This window comes from Mercenaria mercenaria, chromosome 2 (assembly GCF_021730395.1).
Source record: "Mercenaria mercenaria strain notata chromosome 2, MADL_Memer_1, whole genome shotgun sequence".
Taxonomy (NCBI): Eukaryota; Metazoa; Mollusca; class Bivalvia; order Venerida; family Veneridae; genus Mercenaria; species Mercenaria mercenaria.
The window spans coordinates 53,220,899-53,243,311 of NC_069362.1; the positions used below are offsets into that span (position 1 = coordinate 53,220,899).

At 36.1% G+C, this 22,413-nt stretch overlaps 1 protein-coding gene across 25 annotated transcripts in view; it reads left to right on the plus strand.

Annotated features, from left to right (window-relative positions):
* The window catches only part of LOC123563976 (sorbin and SH3 domain-containing protein 1-like), a 426,437-nt gene that overhangs the window by 303,767 nt on the left and 100,257 nt on the right, over positions 1–22,413 (plus strand). For 23 of the 25 annotated variants that reach the window (XM_053536619.1, XM_053536629.1, XM_053536606.1 and 20 more), the window contains 2 exons: positions 10,063–10,158; positions 16,190–16,239. In XM_053536619.1, the coding sequence (XP_053392594.1) occupies positions 10,063–10,158; positions 16,190–16,239 (146 nt within the window). The remainder of the gene's footprint in view (positions 1–10,062; positions 10,159–16,189; positions 16,240–22,413) is intronic. The other 2 variants (XM_053536613.1, XM_053536618.1) reach the window with 1 other exon arrangement.

A 22,413-nucleotide genomic window follows, 5' to 3' on the forward strand; every position in this document is an offset into this window, starting at 1 on the left:
GTGATCTACTGACCTACTTTCCTAATATTTTAGCATCAGTTTGACATTTGAAACATGTAGCTCATATTACTCAGGTGAGCGATCCAGGGTCATCATGACCCTCTTGTAATAATTGGTCAGAATGTTTTTTTTTCCATGAAATCACTAGGTCAAACATGTTTACACTGTTATGTTGTATTATGGTGTGTTTCTCATGTGAGCGACCTAGGGCCATCTTGGCCCTCTTGTAGTAGTATTCTTGAGGAATGAGGCCTTTGTTGCTTAGCTGCTGATAATGTCAATTATGTTAACATTATGCCTGTATAGGTTGTTGAATCAATTTATTAATGAGCCTTGTAGGTGATGTACAAGGTAAATACCAGTTATCAGCTAGATGCTGCTGGTTCATAAAGGGTGTGATCTGTAAAAATATTGATCCCAAGACACACCTTTGTTTAGTTAAAGATACAAGAAACTTTATTTATTGCAAGATACAATGTTACTAGTAGCTCATGACCTCTTGTCCCACAAACATGTAACTTTATTTTTATGTCTCCCACCACACAGTGGTGTGGGAGACATTGATTTACTCCAGTCTGTGTGCCTGTCTGTCTCTGTGTGTGTCTGTCACAAAGCTTGTCCACACTCTTAGGTTGAACATTTCTCATCAGATCTTCACCAAACTTGAACAAAATGTGTTTGACCATAAGACCTCGGCCAAGTTCGATAACTAGCCAAATCCGCTCAGGCATTTTTGAATTATGGCCCTTGAATTACTGATTGGATCCATTTGTCTGTATCCACTCATCTAGACCATTCAGAGAAACTAGTCATTTTTCATTTGGCAGTTGTGGGAGACATGTGCTTTTCTCAAAAGCATCTCTAGTTTACTATACTGCATTTTAAGCCCTAACAGACTAAAGCTATTCTGCTGTAGCATCAATCCTCCTAACAGACTAAAGCTACTCTGCTGTAGCATCAATCCTCCTAACAGACTAAAGCTACTCTGCTGTTGCATCAATCCTCCTAACAGACTAAAGCTACTCTGCTGTTGCATCAATCCTCCTAACAGGCTTAAGCTACTCTGCTGAAGCATCAACAGACTAAAGCTACTCTGCTGTAGCATCAACAGACTAAAGCTACTCTGCTGTTGCATCAATCCTCCTAACAGACTAAAGCTACTCTGCTGTAGCATCAATCCTTCTAACAGGCTAAAGCTACTCTGCTGTAGCATCAATCCTTCTAACAGGCTAAAGCTACTCTGCTGTAGCATCAATCCTTCTAACAGGCTAAAGCTACTCTGCTGTAGCATCAATCCTTCTAACAGGCTAAAGCTACTCTGCTGTAGCATCAATCCTTCTAACAGACTAAAGCTACTCTGCTGTAGCATCAACAGCCTAAAGCTACTCTGCTGTTGCATCAATCCTCCTAACAGGCTAAAGCTACTCTGCTGTAGCATCAATCCTTCTAACAGGCTAAAGCTACTCTGCTGTAGCATCAATCCTTCTAACAGGCTAAAGCTACTCTGCTGTAGCATCAACAGACTAAAGCTACTCTGCTGTTGCATCAATCCTCCTAACAGACTAAAGCTACTCTGCTGTAGCATCAATCCTTCTAACAGACTAAAGCTACTCTGCTGTAGCATCAACAGACTAAAGCTACTCTGCTGTTGCATCAATCCTCCTAACAGACTAAAGCTACTCTGCTGTAGCATCAATCCTTCTAACAGGCTAAAGCTACTCTGCTGTAGCATCAACAGACTAAAGCTACTCTGCTGTTGCATCAATCCTCCTAACAGACTAAAGCTACTCTGCTGTTGCATCAATCCTCCTAACAGGCTAAAGCTACTCTGCTGTAGCATCAATCCTCCTAACAGACTAAAGCTACTCTGCTGTTGCATCAATCCTCCTAACAGGCTAAAGCTACTCCTAACAGACTAAAGCTACTCTGCTGTAGCATCAATCCTCCTAACAGGCTAAAGCTACTCCTAACAGACTAAAGCTATTTCTAACAGACTAAAGCTACTCCTAACAGGCTAAAGCTACTCCTAACAGACTAAAACTACTCTGCTGTAGCATTAATCCTCCTAACAGGCTAAAGCTACTCCTAACAGACTAAAGCTATTCTGCTGTAGCATCAATCCTCCTAACAGGCTAAAGCTACTCCTAACAGACTAAAGCTATTCTGCTGTAGCATCAATCCTCCTAACAGGCTAAAGCTACTCTGATGTTGCATCAATCCTAACAGACTAAAGCTACTCTGAAACAATGTAAAGCAATTAAAATGGATAAGCTACAGTAACTTTGAAATTTGCAAGAAATGTTTATGCATTGGCACCATTTAAGTTCCTGGGCTGTACCAATAATTGACCTGTGGTTAATTATATGAAGGAATTATATCACAAGTAAACCTCATATTGGAAATGCAATCAAGGAATGATAACAAATTGATACTCAGATTTAATGACCAATCAATAAGTATGTGACTACCTTAAAAAGCCATTGCAATGAAACGGTACAGTACAGGGTATCTTCTCGCTTCATACATCAGTAATTGCTTCATAGAGAAGTCATCATATGAAAATTGAATTATGTTTTCTATACAATGAATGAAAATTGTAACAGTTGTAAATAATTCATCAATGTTTCATTGGAACATTAACCTGATCTCAACCCTCCTCCCTTGGGTATATTGTTTTGCTCATGAAGGTAGGTCAGTTCTTCAGTCTTTTGGTCTTTAAGTAGACCATTTCATTTCCAAAAATATTGGAAAACATTTGCCCTTCATACAGTAGATGAACCTAATTGTTTAGTGTCTACATCAAAGGTCAAGGTCACAGCTGGGAATTGTTTCTGATCAAATACTGGAGCACATTTGGGCCTAGACCTACTAAACTTGAAATAGATGACTGCCTATCTTTAGGTTAACGCAACTGTTTTTAGCTCACCTGAGCAATGCTCAGGTGAATTTTTGTGATCACTCAATGTCCGTAGTCTGTAGTCTGTCTGTCATCTGTCGTCTGTCAACATTTAGCTTGGGTATGCGATAGAGGCTGTATTTTTCAACTGATCTTCATGAAATTTTGTCAGAATGATAACCTTGATGAAATCATTGTGTATGCGATAGAGGCTGTATTTTTAGCTCACCTGTCACAAAGTGACAAGGTGAGCTTTTGTGATCGCGCAGCGTCCGTCGTACGTCCGTCCGTCCGTAAACTTTTGTTTGTGACCACTCTAGAGGTCACATTTTTAATGGGATCTTTATGAAAGTTGGTCAGAATGTTCATCTTGATGATATCTAGGTCAGGTTCATAACTGGGTCAACTGCGGTCCAAAACTAGGTCAGTAGGTCTAAAAATAGAAAAACCTTGTGACCTCTCTAGAGGCCATATTTTTCATGGGATCTGTCTGAAAGTTGGTCTGAATGTTCATCTTGATGATATCTAGGTCAAGTTCGAAACTGGATCAGCTGCGATCAAAAACTAGGTCAGTAGGTCTAAAAATAGAAAAACCTTGTGACCTCTCTAGAGGCCATACTTTTGAATGGATCTTCATGAAAATTGGTCAGAATGTGTACCTTGATGATATCTAGGTCAAGTTCGAAACTGGGTCACATGCCTTCAAAAACTAGGTCAGTAGGTCAAATAATAAAAAAACCTTGTGACCTCTCTAGAGGCCATGATTTTCATTGGATCTGTATGAAAGTTGGTCTGAATGTTTATCTTGATGATATCTAGGTCAAATTCGAAACTGGGTCAACTGCGGTCAAAAACTAGGTCAGTAGATCTAAAAATAGAAAAACCTTGTGACCTCTCTAGAGGCCATACTTTTGAATGGATCTTCATGAAAATTGGTCAGAATGTTCACCTTGATGATATCTAGGTCAAGTTCGTAACTGGGCCACGTGCCTTCAAAAACTAGGTCAGTAGGTCAAATAATAAAAAAACCTTGTGACCTCTCTAGAGGCCATATTTTCCATGGGATCTGTATGAAAGTTGGTCTGAATGTTCATCTTGATGATATCTAGGTTAAGTTCGATACTGGGTCAACTGCGATCAAAAACTATGTCAGTAGGTCTAAAAATACAAAAACCTTTGACCTCTCTGGAGGCCATATTTTTCAATGGATCTTCATGAAAATTGGTCTGAATGTTCCCCTGATGATATCTAGATAAAGTTTGAAACTGGGTCACGTGCAGTCAAAAACTAGGTCAGTAGGTATAAAAATAGAAAAGCCTGGTGACCTCTCTAGAGGCCATAGTTTTTATGAGATCTTCATGAAAATTGGTGAGAATGTTCTCCTTGATAATATCTAGGTCAAGTTCAAAACTGGGTCACGTGCCTTCAAAAACTAGGTCATTAGGTCAAATAATAGAAAAACCTTGTGACCTCTCTAGAGGCCATATTTTTCAATGGATCTTCATGAAAATTGGTCAGAATTTTTATCATGATGATATCTAGGTCAAGTTTAAAACTGGGTCACATGAGCTCAAAAACTAGGTCACTATGTCAAATAATAGAAAAAAACGACGTCATGCTCAGTTCAAAGCTGGGTCATGTGGGGACAGGTGAGCGATTCAGGACCATCATGGTCCTCTTGTTTCAATTGATCTTCATGAATTTTGGTCAGAATGAATTGCCTTGATGAAATCTAGGCCAAGATCAAAAATTGGTCATCTGGGGTCAAAAACTAGGTCACTAGGTCAAATCAAAGAAAAACCTTGTGTATGTGATAGAGGCTGTATTTTTTAATTGATTTTCATGAAATTTGGTCAGAATGAATTGCCTTGATGAAATCTAGGCCAAGTTTGAAAATCGGTCATCTGGTGTCAAAAACTAGGTCCTAGGTCAAATCAAAGAAAAACCTTGTGTATGCTATAAAGACTGTATTTTCAGTTGATCTTAATGAAATTAAGTCAGAATGATAGCCTTGATGAAATCTATTTCAGGTTCGAATACAGGTCATCTGGGGTCAGAAACTAGGTCAGTAGGTCAAATCAAGGAAAAACCTTGTGTATGCAATAGGGGCAGCCTTTTACACTGGAGTTTCATAAAATTTAGTCAGAATGGTTGCCTTGATGAAATCTAGGTCAAGTTTGAATATGGGTAATCTGTGGTTAAAAATAGGTCAGTAGGTCAAATCAAGGAAAAACCTTCGTGTATGCAATAGGGGCAGCCTTTTACACTGGAGTTTCATAAAATTTAGTCAGAATGGTTGCCTTGATGAAATCTAGGTCAAGTTTGAATATGGGTAATCTGTGGTTAAAAATAGATCACTAGGTCAAAGCAAGGAAAAACCTTGTATATGCAATAGGGGCTGCATTTTACACGGGAGTTTCATAAAATTTAGTCAGAATGGTTGCCTTGATGAAATCTAGGTCAAGTTCGAATGTGGGTAATCTTGGGTCAAAAACTAGGTCACTAGGTCAAATCAAAGAAAAACTTTGTGTGTGCAATAGAGGCTGTATTTTTTAATTGATCTTCATGAAATTTGTCCAGAATGATAGCCTTGATGAAATCAAGGTCAGGTTCAAATATGGATCATCTGGGGTAAAAATTGAGGTCACTAGGTCAAATCAAAGAAAAACCTTTTTTATGCAATAAAATTAGAGCGGGCGAGCGAAATTTTTATTTTATTTTTTTTTTCTCAATTTTGATTTTTTCAGAGGCGGGTAGATTTTACATGGAGCGAGCTGCATTTTACGCTGGATTTTCTTAATATTTAGTCAGAATGGTTGCCTGATGAAATCTAGGTCAAGTTCGAATATGAATCATCTAGGGTCAAAAAGTAGGACACTAGGTCATAACAAAGAAAAACATCGTGTATGCTATATAGAATGTTTGTCTTGATCTTCATGAAATTTGGTCAGAATATTAACCTTGACAAAATCTAGGTCAAGTTCGAATATGGGTCATCTGGGGTCTAAAACTAGGACACTAGGTCAAATCAAAGAAAATACTTGTTTAGACTCAAGATTTTTGCTCCAATTTTAATGAAAATTGGTCAGAATATTTGTTTACATGAAATCACTAGGTCAAACATGTTTACACTGTTATGGTGTGTTTCTCAGATGAGCGACCTAGGGCCATCTTGGCCCTCTTGTTGGTCCTACATCCCATATTAGTGACCTGATTTAGTTCATACACTCAGCAACCCTTGTGGTAAGACCTACCAACTGATCTATATAGAAATGACCTTGACCTTCATATGACCATCAACTTCAAACTTAAAACCTCCTCCATGGCTGTGTGTTTAAGGTTGCTGATTTCAAATCATTGGCTTCTCATGGATGCGGGTTCGAGCCTCATTCAGGGCATTGAATTCTTCATGTGAGGAAGCCATCAAGCTGGCATAGGGAAGGTCGGTGGTTCTATCCAGGTGCCCACTCGTGATGAAATAATGCACATGGTCTGAATGTTGAAAAGTCACCATATGACCTAAGATTTTGTCAGTGCAGCATTAAAACCAACAAAAAATAATAAAAAAATGAAAAAAAGCAACGTTTTAGTTAACCAGAATTTACTGTTTCACCTACAGCCACTTTAATGACAAGATTTAGTTCATACTCACACTCAACAGTACTTGAAGAAAGATCTACAATCTTTGTATGATCTTCACCTTTAAACTTAAAACCTCAAAAAATAAATTCTTTGATCCTATTCCGGAGAGGTGGTGGGGAGGGGGGCATGATTTTTGTTTTGAAAATGTAGCTTTTTGTGCACTGCTGCAAACATCCTAGAATGATACTTATGATTAGGAGGTGACCACTTTTTTAAGTCATTAGGTTAAAGGTTGAGGTCATGGTACCCTTGAGTAAGCAAACAGTTTCTGTACAGAAGCAAAGAGTTGAGCATAATTATTATCTATCGAACTTGACAGTGATTAGATGACCCCTATTGTTTTAGTGGTCAGTACTCAAAGGTCTAGGTCCTAATGTAAAAAAAATGAAAAATGGTTTCCAATTAATTGGAGATTGCTTTGAACATTTTTGTTTGTAGAGTCATAAAGGTCAAAGCCTAGTGTCCTTGAGGCCCAATTACCTATCCTGTATTAGGGGGCATTAGGTCTTCATTATTATTCCTTTGTTCTGTGTTACCAAAATAAACTTCATTTTGACCATTTTTTAGTTAAATGAAATTTAAATGTATTTATATATTGTGTTGTGAGAGTATGCATAGAAATAAAATGACAGCATGCATTAGAACAATATGGTTGATCAACATAATTCTCTTTTCAGTTCTGCTACATAAACAAACAGCAGAGATGGGCTATATTGCAGAATAATTTCACACAAAGTTAGACCCTACCACATTCTTTAATTCAGTATCATTTTGCTTTAAAAAAAAACAACACATGGCCGGAACTGGGGGAGTGGGGACTGTTGGTGGGGGGGGGGGGGCCGCATATACCAGATGAGCTTTTTTATTTTGATTGTCAAAAAATGTGGCTACCAGAGGCTCACTTTTCCTTATACATATAGTAAACTTTTTATATGCTGGCCCTATTTTTAAATAATTTCACACAAATTTTTTAGCTCACCTGAGTACAAAGTGCTCAAGGTGAGGTATTGTGACTGACCATAGTCTGTCGTCCGTCAACATTTGCCTTGTGAACACTCCAGAGGCCACAGTTGTGTCCCAATCTTTATGAAACTTGGTCAGAATGTTTGTCTTGATGATCTCGAGGTCAAGTTCGAATCTGGGTCATGTGGGGTCAAAAACTAGGTCACCCAGTTAAATCAGAGGAAACGCTTTTGAACACACTAGAGGCCTCAGTTGTGACTCAATCTTTATGAAACTTGGTCAGAATGTTTGTCTTAATGATCTTTAAATCAGATTCGAAACTTGGTCATGTAGGGTCAAAAACTAGGTCAGTAAGCCACATCAAAGGAAAATCTTGTTAACATTCTAAAGACTACAATTTAAGTTTCAAACTCATTAGAATTGGTCCGAATGTTTTTCTTGATGACCTCAAGATTGAATCTGGGTCATGTGGGGTCAAAAAATAGGTCATCCGGTAAGGAAAAGCTTGATAACACTCCATAGGCCAAGTTTATGACCCTATCTTCATGAAACTTGGTCAAAATGATGATCTTGGTGATCTTTAGTCCGAGTTTTAATCTGGATCATCTGGGCTCAAAAAATAGGTCACCTGTTAAAATCAAAGAAAAATCTTGTGCATGCAATAGGGGCTGCACTTTTTCATTTGATGTGCATGAAACTTGGTCAGAATGTTTGTCTGCATGAAATCTCCAAGGAATTTTTATCTGGGTCATGTCGGGTCAAAAACTAGAGCACCAGGTCAAATCAAAGAATAAGCTTGTTTACATCCTAGGGGGGCACATTTTTGATTCTATCTTTGTAAAACTTGGGCAGAATGTTTGTTATCATGAAGTCTTGGATGATTTCAAATCTGGGTCACTTGGGGTCAAAAACTAGGTCACTAGGTCAAATTGAAGGAAAAGCTTGTATTCTATAGGCCATTAATTTTTGTTTTGCTTGTTTACACTCGGGCCATGTTTTTTAGTCAAATCTTAATGAAAATTGGTCAGAATATGAAATCACTAGGTAAAACATGTTTACAATGTTATGATGTGTTACTCAGGTGAGCGACCTAGGGCCATCTTGGCCCTCTTGTCTTGTTTCTTTGCTGACTCTCTACAAATACTGTTAGATTTCATGAAAAACATGGTTGTCGGAGATGATAAATGAAATATGTTCTAACAATGTCTACTTTAACCTGGTCTGAATCATTTTTCACAGAAATGTTCCTTGGAGGGACCTCCACATTGCTGTGTATTTTAGCTCATCTGAGCACATAGTGCCATGGTCACTTGTATGGTCACTTGTATATGAAAAATTCTTCAAAAGTTATCTGATCATATTTCCTAGACTGTTTGGTTATAATTACCTGATGACCCCAAGTAATTAGGGATCACTTGACTGTGACCTTGACCTACTGACCTAGTTTCTTGTTTTTAAGATACAGCCTTGAAATTTGGATGACTGTACAGTTTTGCACACCGATCTTAACACAGACTTCCATGAATGTGACCTACTGACCTACTTTCTTAATATTTTAGCATCAGTTTGACATTTGAAACGTAGCTCATATTACTCAGGTGAGCAATCCAGGGCATCGTGAACCTCTTGTTTAAAAAAAGTACTGTCACAGCTAAAAACAGAAATACGTTTAAAGAACATGTTTTCCCAAATTACTGGTTCTAACTGAGAAAAAAACAACAACTCGGAAATGCTGCTTTGGGGCCCCCATCCAGTGTGTTTCAAGTTCTTTTGATTCATCAAATACATGAGTCCTCCCAAGCTAAAAATAGAAACTTTTTCCAATTTCATTTTTTGATTATTTGAAATAATTTAAGAGAAATGTTCCTTTGATTACCCTGCATAAAGTTTTTTCATTTTATTCTGGTTTGTCAAACTTTTCTTATACATGTATGAATAAAGCAGAAGATATTTGCTTGTGTGACCTTATATTAGAAGTGTTCAAGCCAGCTTTGAAACTCAGATGAGCAAATAATGAGTTACAAATCTAGGGCCATTGTGGCTCTTTTGTTTTAGTATTTGAACATTTTAGTATTCAATAATCAGACAAGTATGTCAGAGCTACTAGAAAGCACAGTAATGAAAAGTTTTGGGACATTCATTACCATCATAAATAGTTTAAGTATTTTATCATGAAGAAGACTTCAACAACTTGTATTTTGAACTTGAAGTTCTTCATTGTTGAAAATTATATTTTGAAACCATGTAGCATGTAATATATACAGGCCCTCCGAGGATAGCTTGCAACAACACACAGCATGTCACAGTTTTCACTTCTGAACACCATGGGTTTGTTTATATGCAGATACACTTTGAACCTTTTGAAAATGTGTAGTCACTTAATTTTAATCTGTGTTGTAATTTTGAGAAGTCTTTTTAAAATGAATTTTGTTTGTTACTTAACATGCGATTTATATTATAGCATGCACAAAGAAATAAATAAGCCCAGGTGTTAGGAGTATGTGTTTGTACAGTCATAATAATATTAAAACATTGCATGATTATTTGTCTTGATTTGATAGCAACGCTCAGACAGACCTAAGTCCTACACCGGACTTTCCCCTGCTGAACGAGAAAAACTTGCCAAGAAGAGAAGTCGGTCACTTAGAAAATATAAGGTAGAAAAAGTTGTAGATTTACAGAACTTGTGTGGAGTGGTTTTTATATTAATTGCTAATAATGCTTTATATTTGCGGTATCACAGCTTTTTTCTGTTTCCTATAGATATTTACAGGGGAGTTAACAAAATCTATTCCAGTGAACAGACCAATAGAAGCATCTTCCCTTTATGCAGTGCTTACAGTGTATATATATTAACACGTTTTACTTAGTATTTTATTGAGAACACTGTAGTATAGTATCACATCCTATTTAGCTTGTCAGTTCAAAGAATAGTAAGAGCGATTCTACTCCTCAGCATCATACCTTCATTAAAGTATGTTTATATCTCAGAAACCATTGCATCTATTCGATTGAAACCTGCTAAAATAACCAAATTAGATAACTTTGTCGATTAAAAGATTCAGTAAGTTTTGTGTGTAACTGACTTTCTAACTGTATCTCTGTAACAGTGGCAAGTATTGGATTGAAGCTCACACAAGACTATCTATACCGTAGTCAAATAACCAAGTAAGATAATGAGCATTATAAAATGAGCTTTTGTTTCTAAACTATCTTAAGAATGCCAAATCCAAAAAAAAAAGATGCCAGCGTCAGGCCGTTGCTGTATTAAAAACTCTTCCGCTGTCTTTACCAATATCGCCACGAAGGAATATATATGTGAAAATTGTTAAATATAGAAGTTTATAATTGTTAGGAAGTTTACATCAAGTAAAACAACTAATTCTTATGTTTTTCCATAACATATAGTCAGTTAGTAATTAAGTTTCAAAGCTTTCTTAAGAAATATAGCATTAATTTCTTGATACCTAAATTTTTTATTTTTTTTATATAATATTATGCAGTTAACTGTTATGCTGTATCTCAGTAATGATTGAAACTTTACTCCAGTCTTGCCCATGTTCAGAAAATAGTCTAGCATTTTGTCTTGAGGACAGTTCTTTTTTTTGTTTTGTTTTTTTTAGATTTTTTTTTTAGATTTTTAGCTTGCCTATACAAAGTATATGGAGAGCTATCCTATTCTCCCTGGTGTCAGTGTCGTGACCGCCCTTCTGCGTCCACACCTTGGTAAAAGATTTGGTGTACTTTCTTTTCTTTCTCTTTATCTCTGTAATTATGTCTCCTCCCCTACTTATGGGGGAGACATATTGTTTTTGCCTTCACCGTCTGTCCGCATTAAGCTTGTCTGGCTTTCATAGGTCAAACTGCCAGCTGGATTTCAATGAAACTTCAAAGGAGTGATCAGTAGCAAGCCTAGTTGTGCATAGCACTGGCATGTTGCACTTCGCTGCACAAAATGGCCATCAGAGCTAAAAATAGAAACATCTTGTCCGGCTTTCAAAGGTCAAACTGCTGGACAGATTTTGAGGAAACTTCACAGGAGTGATCAGTACCAGCCTAGTTGTGCATATCACTGACATGTGCCGCTTCGCTGCACAAAATGGCCACCAGAATTAAAGGTAGAAAAATCTTGTCCTGCTTTCACAGGTCAAACTGCTGGCTGGATTTCTTTACTTTCTGATTGTAAATGCATGAAGTATTTCCTCATTTCCACATCACTTTTCGCCTTCACCTTCATGTATTAAATTCATTAAAACCAACTGCAACTTATGTTTTGATTTTCGCCCTGCATACCAACAAACATGCCCCTCTTCCATCCTTAGAATACATAGGGGGGAGACATATGTTTTTGTTACAAAAACACCTTCTAGTTACTTGATGGATTTGCTTCAAACTTATACCTCATCATCACCCATATCATCTGCCACAAGGGTCAGAACTCTCTCACCAATATTTTGTGAATTATCCCCCTGTTTTACTTAGAATTTCAGGTTAAAGTTTTGGTGCACTTTCACACTATCTCAGTTTTACCAATAGGATTTGATTCAAACTTAAAATAGTTGTTCCACATCATCACCTACATCATATGACACAAGGTCCATAACTCTGGCACCAAATTTTGAAAATTATACCCCCTTTTTACTTAGAATTTTTGGTGATTTTTTGTGCATTTTCACTTTATCTCTGTTATTACAGAAGGGATTTGATTCAAACTTTATAAAATTGTTCAACATCATTACACACATCATTATTACAGAAGGGATTTGATTAAAATTTGAAAAAATTGTTCAACATCATTACACACATCATATGATACAAGGTTCATAACTCTGGTACCAATATTTCATGAATTTTGCCCCCATTTTACATAATATTTCAAGTTAAAGTTTTGATGTACTTTCACTAGATCTGTTATTATCAAACAGATTTGATTCAAACTTAACATAGTTGTAGCACATCATCACTCACATCATATGACACAAGGGCCATAACTCTTGCACCAATATTCCATGAATTATGCCCCCTTTTTACTTAGAATTTCAGGTTAATGCTGTTCTTCCACATCATATGACACAAGGTCCATAACTATGGCACAAATATTTAGTGACTTACGTTTCCTTTTTACTTAGAATTTCAGTTTAATTTTTGTTTTCTTTCACTATATCTCTTTTGTTATTAAATGGATTTTATTTAAACGGTTGTTTCACATGGTCACCCACATCATACAACACAATCATGTTCATGATGATGGCAACAAAATGCTATAGTTATGCCCCCTTTTTACTAGAATTTCAGGTTCAAGTTATGATGCACTTCCGCTCTATCTCACTTATTTGATTCAAACTTAGTTGCTCCACATTATTAGCCACATGATATGACATAATGTCATGATGCATAAAATTACTATTGCAGAAATTTTCTATAAATTGAGTCCCTTTTATACTTATTTAATGTTTAATGTTTTGATACACTTCTCTATCTCTTTTATTACTAAATACATCTGACACAGACTTAAGCTATTGTCCAATATCTTCATCCACATTGGAGTTATTAAACACTCCAGTGACACCGCCAGCTTCCTCAGATGTGCCCACGTATCACTATCTTGCACCGAAATAGTCGAGTGCGCTGTCTCTTGTGACAGCTCTTGTTATGTTTCCCCATAAATGTTTTTAACAGGCATTTGTTATTTGATATATTTTTGTATTTTTCCCACATGCTTTATAATAGAATTTTTTTTTGTATAAAATAGTTTCAAGAGCTTTCTTGAAGCGACTTTTCTTGTAGGAGGGCATTAGTATTCTTCAACATTCCTAAGTGGTCAGATCAGGAAGGCTTAAACACACTATATACTAGATTTCTTGTAACTTTTATGCATTGCTTTTGTAGGAACTTTGCATTGCCTAAATATTTACAAAACATTGTAGCATCTAAAGTCAGACCAATGTTGTGTTCAGGTAACAAAATGTTTACATCGGGTGTAAAATGTAGGAACGGTTATGGGTGCATATAAATATATATTGCCATCATTTGCTTTATGAAATTCATAAGTGAATATTTTTCATTGATTAACTGTAAGATGATATCAGTACTTCCAACATTTTTAGTTCAACTTTTCGAAGAAAAAGTAGAGCTATTGCACTCGCCCCAGCATCGCTGCCACTGTCTGTTACTATTAAAGCTATTGACTTGGAACTTAAAATAGTTATTTACTATCAATGTCAACACCAGGAGAAACAGTCCTCATAACTCTGGTTTGAATTTTGACAGAGTTATGCCCCTTTTTAACTTAGAATTTTTTTTTTATAAAGTTTTTACTGGAAAAGCTGTAATTCAGTGTCAAGCACTGAGAAAAGTCGAGCATGCTGTCTTACGGACAGCTCTTGTTTGTACTTTCAAATTATTATCATATTTTTAAACAATAACATAATAGCCATTTTAGCTGAAGAGTTGTCATCCTTTTTACATTTTTCTTTGTTAAATTCTTTGCTTTAAATATTCAATCAAGCCAATTTGCATGGGGTGTATTTTTGAGTCACATACAGATTTTACTCTTGATGTATTTTGGTTCACCTGACAAAAGACGTTCGCTTTTGTGTAGGTGCAATTCTTTCGCAATGCTGTAAAATGATGAATATAGAATTTTGAGATATATTTTTTTAATGTTCTGTTGTATGGCTGTTTATTTTATATGATGGCTCAAAGGAGTACAAGATTTAAAAGAGAAAACTGGTAAAAAATGTGGTCTGTTAGTGGATTGGCTTCAGTTTATTCTTTGCACTTGAAAAGTATACCAGGAGTGAAAGTTTTTGTATTGCTTACTCTACTTTTCTTTTTATCACATATCAATAGAGAATAGTTTCATTTTTATACCTCCCCCACCATCCCTAAAAGAAGATGAGGGGTTGTACTGGGTTGCTCATGTTAGTAGGTTTGGCTCTTGATCAGTAGAACTTTGGTTTCTGATCAATGAGAAGAAAACCTTTAGGCCTAAGCATAGGAATTTACTTTGTTGCCATGGCCCCTATAGATTTGGGAGTGTGTAGGTCAAAAGTCAAGGTCACAGTGACCTCAAGAGTTTCCAAGCAATAAGTGGAGATCCCTTGGGCCTGTTGTCATTAAGATTGATTTTATGATAGCGGTTGTTTTATATCCCTAAAAGTTCCATCTTATTATTACTTGTGATAAGTAAACAATCCTCAGTATTTTGGGGAGAAGGTCGAAGGTTGTGGTCATAGTAACCTGCAAACCACAATAAGTAGAAAAGGATTGGGCCTTTTACTGTCAAAAGTCATAAGATGATTGTGTGTGTTATGTTGGTAGGTTTTTGTCATCAGTACGTAGGCTAAAAGGAAAGGTGACTGTGACCAAGAGACAGAAAATGGTTTAACTTGCTTGGTCCTGCAACCATCAACTTGCTTGGTCCTGCAACCATCAACTTGCTTGGTCCTGCAACCATCAAACTTCATAAGATGATTGCCTGTAGTCATAGATAACCTTTACTGCTTTTAGAGTCAGTAGATAAAAGTCAAGCTCATGTGACCAATAGTGGGACGGTTCTTGCAGGGATTGGATACATAACACTTATGGTAATAAGAGTAACCTTGAAAATTAAAATGCTTTGTGGGCAACAGGGGAACATTGGGCCTGTGACATTCAAATTTTGTAGGATAGTTGGCTATGGCCTGTAGATTACCAGTTTGGGTTATAAGGTCAAAGGTCAAGGTCATCATTGTCATGACTTTAAATGGTTTACAATCAAGAACAGAAGAATGCTTAGTCATTAGGGTAACTTGGTCTAAAGCCAAGGGTCACTGCAAACTTAAGATTCAACTTTACATACCCAGTAACCTATACTCAACATTACATACCCAGTAACCTAGACTCAACTTTACATACCCAGTAACCTAGACTCAACTTTACATACCCAGTAACCTGGCAAAATGCCATCATTAAGGCATATCTGTTTTACAAAGAGCTTTTGTGCACAATTGTTCAACTTATTTTTATGAAACTTTCAATAAATGTAAAATCAGTGAAATTTCTTCAGTACAGTCAAATTATGTTTGCTCAAACCTGACAGGACCCACAAAATTTGTATTATAAGTTACCGGTAGTTAGAGCCATCAAACTTTACACATTATGTAGGGAATTGCCAGGACCAGTGATGAGGTCGAGCTAGGTGTGGTAGTCAGATTATTTGAGTTTGAGGGAACAAAATTCAACTGTACTGTCTTGTTTGTATCTGTAGTCTGGATTATTATAAATACAAAACAGATGTATTACAGAGCCAAAAGATTTTGCATGCCTCTGCTAACAAGTGGTTTGTTCGGAATCAAGTGATCATTTACTTGTTAACTTGTTTGTTTGGATTTAAACAAAACAAAACTATTCCATTTACTTTAGGATCAATTGCCAGCTTACTTTTCAAAATAGGAAAGGAACAAACTTAATAGTATAAAATATTCTTTTTTGAAATCTCCATTTCATACAATATATCAATCGTATGCAAAAAAGAAGAATATATATTCAAATATAAAAAAATAATCTATGTGTGTTTGTTGCAATGGTACTATACTGACTATGTTTGTCCCAATGGTGCTATACTGACTAAGTTTTCACTAAGTATGTTTGTTCCAGTGGTCCTATACTGACTAAGTTTTCACTAAGTATGTTTGTTGTTTTCAGGCAGGATCTCACAACCCACCACCAGAACTACCAGGCCAGTACAGTACATAGTAAGTATAAATATTTCATAATTGATCAGGTACTTTGTGAATTCAGGGTTGTTTTTCCAATTAGTTTTCTGATACAGCTTTTATGCATTTGAGTGGTCGGATTTAGGGCCATCATGGTTAACCTTTAGCCTGCATGTCTGTGCAGGCTCATCATGGTCTACACTGCTATTGATCAGTCATACAGTAGATTTTCAATGATCACCCTTTAAATAATAAATGGTAAATAAAAGGTTAAACCCCAGTGAGAACAAAATGCTTATGTTGAGCATTTAAAGATTGTTGGATATTGTTCACAATTGCCATATTTACACTCCAGTATCCACATTAACAAACCATTGGTTATACTTTCTCAAAAGAGTAACTGCATACAAAGCCTTTTGTGATGTTACAGTACATTCAGTTGTTAAGAGATATGATGTAGCTGACATTGTGTAAAACTGATGCTTGGATGAGTAGAATAGCTTTCAGTATTCCTCAAAAGTTGAACTGAAACTGATAACCTCTAATGACCTTGACCTTGCTGATGTAAGTCCAGGTTGAACACACCCAGGCTCATGATAAATACTTCTCCGAAAGGAAATTAGTAAGAAGAATATGAACCAAAGAAGAAAGTTCAGTATATGTTTGATCCATTTGACACAGGTAACTTTAAAGACAGATGAACTTGATTAGATCTAGTTTAGGATTGTAAGCACTATGTAAATATCAACACCACATTTAAGGATGTACGAGCGTTTTTTTTCAGGATATCCGCCATTTTGAAAAATGTTTCTTCGAATATTGCTTTCTAACAAAAGTTTTGCCAAAAATTAATGCTAAATAATTAAAATATGGCTAATAATGTACCATTTAACCAAATATATTATGCTTTTTGCAGAAAAAAAATTTTCACCCTTATTTTTGGCTGGCATTTGCCTAAAATTGTAAGATTTACAATGGGGTAGGGGTAGGTAATTTCAAATATCTATTAAAGTAGATCAGGTTTGGTTTTGATATTTTTCTGACTGATACATATAATGTTAAGCTATAAATAAAATAAAAGTTTTCAAGTGTTGAAAAACGTAAGTTCGAGTGTGGGGGTTTATACTCCATTGATAAAATACACTTTAATTCCAATTTTCAATGTTAGTTTATTATGAGATTTTGTCTAGTGATGGAAATAAGTCATCAAAATTATAATTTCTCTCATTCCTCTGGTCTAAAGTCACTTATAATTATAACTGTAAATATTTCATTTCTTGTTTCTATGATCTGTCATTTTCAAAGTCCGAGCCAAAAGTAAAGAATTCCCTCCCTAGTTCTGACCTAGGTTTATATACAAAAGCAGGTACCCTCCCATATTTGGAGTGTATCATGGTAATGAATGACAAAGATTACCCCTAATATTTATGAGGATAACCGTTGACTGATGGTACCATCCCAAATACGGAGCCACCTCTAACTCTAACAAATCAGACATGTTTACGATGTTACATGATGACAACATACCCTGATAAAATGATACACACTCCAGTCCCAAGCAATTTATGAGGGTAACTGGTGAATGACATCTCTAGTAAGCAGAGGCCAAAGTTTCTCATCAGTAGAATCAATTAATAAATCAACTTTAATAAGACTAGCTGCTAAATTTACAACACTCCCCCACCCTTAGCTTCTTAATTGTCCCCAATTAAGTTTAAACATTAAAACATAAGTGACTACTGAGCCAGACTCTTGCTCTCAAATACTATGAAGAAGATACATAAGAATATGAATACATAAACTATTATATCATTGAAATTGCTCCTCAATATAAATGATTAAGTGTCATGAATAGTAGCAAACATGCTATACTCTGCATTTTAATAAAACTCAGGATTATAGTTCGGAAGAACTACATTAACTAAATGCTTCTCAAAGTAGTATACATGTAAAATGACTATTATACTAATGTGTGTATGAAACATTAAAAGTGTAAAAAAAATCACCAACTGTCCTAGTAAAACACATGTAAAGTAAAATCCAGTGTTGAATTCGGTTCATCTAATAAGGTGAATATATTTTTGTAAGCACTTTCACACAATGTTTATTTCTCTCACACTAAGTCCTGGTGCCTTTATTTGTTTTAACATTAACACAGTATGATGATAGAAATAGGCACAAATATGATTAATTTCATTGATATGGTAGTCGTCATTACCATTTACTAATGTAAGTCCTGGTGCCTTTAATTTATTTAAATTAATTTGAAAAAAGGGAATAGGCACAATATCTAATTTGTATGGCTATGGTAGTTGTCTCTACCAAAGTTTTAAGTCCTGTGTGCCAAGAATATCTAATTATACAACAAATGATTTTAATAAATGGCACAAATTTTCATATCTGAAAATGAAACCCACAAATAAATCCATCTGAATACACCAAGGCTGAATGGGATTATTATTACCAATGCAGCCACTAATTAAATCCATATAAAGAATAATAAATCCGTTTGAATACACTTAGGCTGAATGGGATTATTATTACCAATGCAGCCACTAATTAAATCCATACAAAGAATAATGAAATGAATAATTACACATCTTATAATCCAGGATGAAAATTTAGTTAACATTTTAAATCCGAAAGGAATTATGAACTTATATCCAAAACAATTAACACTTTTAATATTTTAAACTATTTGTGTACCATGTTGGTATGGTCTGTATTGGGTCCTGTTCCTTGAACTTCCTCTCACATTGTTGACTGGTACTGTCCGGGCAGGATTTGGAAGTTTGCTGGTACCCTTTCATTTTTTGCTTTATGATTATTTTCCTCAGACTTAACCATGTTTGATTGCCAATGGGTCATTTTATTTCCATGAAAAGGTTTCAATCTGTCATGATGCACTATATGTATCGATTTCCGGATTCTGTCTCATATTAAGGTGGCCCCCATTATGGTCCGTTTGTATACGATCCATAGGATGGCCAACTGTGTACTCTGTTAATGGTGCCCTCGATATGTTTTTCGGCCTTTTTCGGAATGCACACTTTTCACAACTTTTGATATGCAACTGGACGTATTCCTTCATTTTATACCAGTGATATTGGAGATGTAATTTTGAATATGTCTTTGAAATTCCTAAATGTGCTCCAGTAATTGAATCATGACAAGATATCAAAAGTTCCTTATATAGTACTCTAGGCACTATCAACAAAAGCCGATGGTCCTTTGCACTGACAATGTACTTTTTAAATAACACTCCATCAATCAGAGTTAACAGGTCATAATTTAGCCAAGAATTCCGCACACTTGGTGAATTCCCAGCTACCTTATCTCTCAGGGGTCGTCTGTTTTCTTCAAGCCACTGTATCACAATTCCTAAATCTGGGTCTGCCCTCTGCAATTTAGCCATTTTGACAGGTGAACAATTAACTGTGTTAAACTGTTTGAGACAACCTAAGTTAGATGTTTGCGCTGCATCCTCGGATAATGCAACATGTTCATCCAGTATAGAATTTACGTCCTTGTTCAACACCTCCTCGTTATTGTCACCAAAGTTGAAGCTATTTCCACTTTGTACGTACCCATTTAAATCCAGACTATTATGGAATCGAAGTCGTTGAACACGATTTCAGAAGTACTTCCCGGTCTGTTTTAATCCATGGAAAAGTGTATTGAAACATCCTATCAACTTCATGATTTGCAGCTGCATGAGCACAAAAATACTGCTCCATAACCCACTATTTTGAGCCTTCGCTCGTAATATGACTGGCCTATTCTGATTCCCCATATTCAAGTTTTTATCGAATAATGGAACAACGTCATTGAATTGTGCAAAATCTGACCAGGAATCGTGCTCTGACACCCCTTACATGTTCATGACTGTCATCATCTTCAGTTGTGACAGAATCTTTTTCTTGTTGCTTTTTAGGTCCTATGATTGTCACTTAATTGTCACCACAAATATATTAAATAGAAATATATGTCCAAATTTCTTATAAGCACGTGTGTAAGTCCGTTTCCGTCGCTGCCACCAGTGTTGAAAAACGTAGGTTCGGGTGTGGGGGTTTATACTCCATTGATAAAATACACTTTAATTCCAATTTTCAATGTTAGTTTATTATGAGATTTTGTCTAGTGATGGAAATAAGTCATCAAAATTATAATTTCTCTCATTCCTCTGGTCTAAAGTCACTTATAATTATAACTGTAAATATTTCATTTCTTGTTTCTATGATCTGTCATTTTCAAAGTCCGAGCCAAAAGTAAAGAATTCCCTCCCTAGTTCTGACCAAGGTTTATATACAAAAGCAGGTACCCTCCCATATTTGGAGTGTATCATGGTAATGAAAGACAAAGATTACCCCTAATATTTATGAGGATAACCGTTGACTGATGGTACCATCCCAAATACGGAGCCACCTCTAACTCTAACAAATCAGACATGTTTACGATGGTACATGATGACAACATACCCTGATAAAATGATACACACTCCAGTCCCAAGCAATTTATGAGGGTAACTGGTGAATGACATCTCTAGTAAGCAGAGGCCAAAGTTTCTCATCAGTAGAATCAATTAATAAATCAACTTTAATAAGACTAGCTGCTAAATTTACAACACAAGATAGCACTTTATATTATCTAGAAAATATAAACTAAAACAAAAAGAACAAAAAATATCAAAATCCACCACTTTTTAACAGTTTTTTTAGCTCACATGTCACAAAGTGACAGTGTGAGCTTTTGTGATCATGCAGCGTCCGTCGTCCGTCCGTCCGTGCGTAAACTTTTGCTTGTGACCTCTCTAGAGGTCACATTTTTCATGGGATCTTTATGAAAGTTGGTCAGAGTGTTCATCTTGATGATATCTAGGTCAAGTTCGAAACTGGGTCACGTGCGGTCAAAAACTAGGTCAGTAGGTCTAAAAATAGAAAAACCTTGTGACTTCTCTAGGGGCCATATTTTTCACAAGGTCTTCATGAAAATTGGTCAGAATGTTTACCTTGATGATATCTAGGTCAAGTTCGAAACTGGGTCATGTGCCGTCAAAAACTAGGTCAGTAGGTCAAATAATAGAAAAACCTTGTGACCTCTCTAGAGGCCATATTTTTCATGGGATCTGTATGAAAGTTGGTCTGAATGTTCATCTTGATGATATCTAGATCAAGTTCAAAACTGGGTCAGCTGCGGTCAAAAACTAGGTCATTAGGTCTAAAAATAGAAAAACCTTGTGACCTCTCTAGAGGTCATACTTTTGAATGGATCTTCATGAAAATTGGTCAGAATGTTCACCTTGATGATATCTAGGTCAAGTTCGAAACTGGGTCACGTGCAATCAATAACTAGGTCAGTAGGTCAAATAATAAAAAATCCTTGTGACCTCTCTAGAGGCCATATTTTTCATGGGATCTGTATGAAGGTTGGTCTGAATGTTCATCTTGATGATATCTAGGCCAAGTTCGAAACTGGGTCAGCTGTGGTTAAAAACAAGGTCAGTAGGTCTAAAAATAGAAAAACCTTGTGACCTCTCTAGAGGTCATATTTTTCACAAGATCTTCATGAAAATTGGTCTGAATGTTCACCTTGATGATATCTAGGTCAAGTTCGAAACTGGGTCATGTGCCTTCAAAAACTAGGTCAGTAGGTCAAATAATAGAAAAACCTTGTGACCTCTCTAGAGGCCATATTTTTCATGGGATCTGTATGAAAGTTGGTCTGAATGTTCATCTTGATGATATCTAGGTCAAGTTTGAAACTGGGTCAGCTGCGGTCAAAAACTAGGTCATTAGGTCTAAAAATAGAAAAACCTTGTGACCTGTCTAGAGGCCATACTTTTGAATGGATCTTCATGAAAATTGGTCAGAATGTTCACCTTGATGATATCTAGGTCAAGTTTGAGACTGGGTCATGTGCCATCAATAACTAGGTCAGTAGGTCAAATAATGAAAAAACCTTGTGACCTCTCTAGAGGCCATATTTTTCATGGGATCTGTATGAAGGTTGGTCTGAATGTTCATCTTTATGATATCTAGGTCAGGTTCAAAACTGGGTCACATGAGCTCAAAAACTAGGTCACTATGTCAAATAATAGAAAAAAAACGACGTCATACTCAGTTCAAAACTGGGTCATGTTGGGACAGGTGAGCGATTCAGGACCATCATGGTCCTCTTGTCTTAATAAATCTCTTAGATGCACGGTGACCCCAA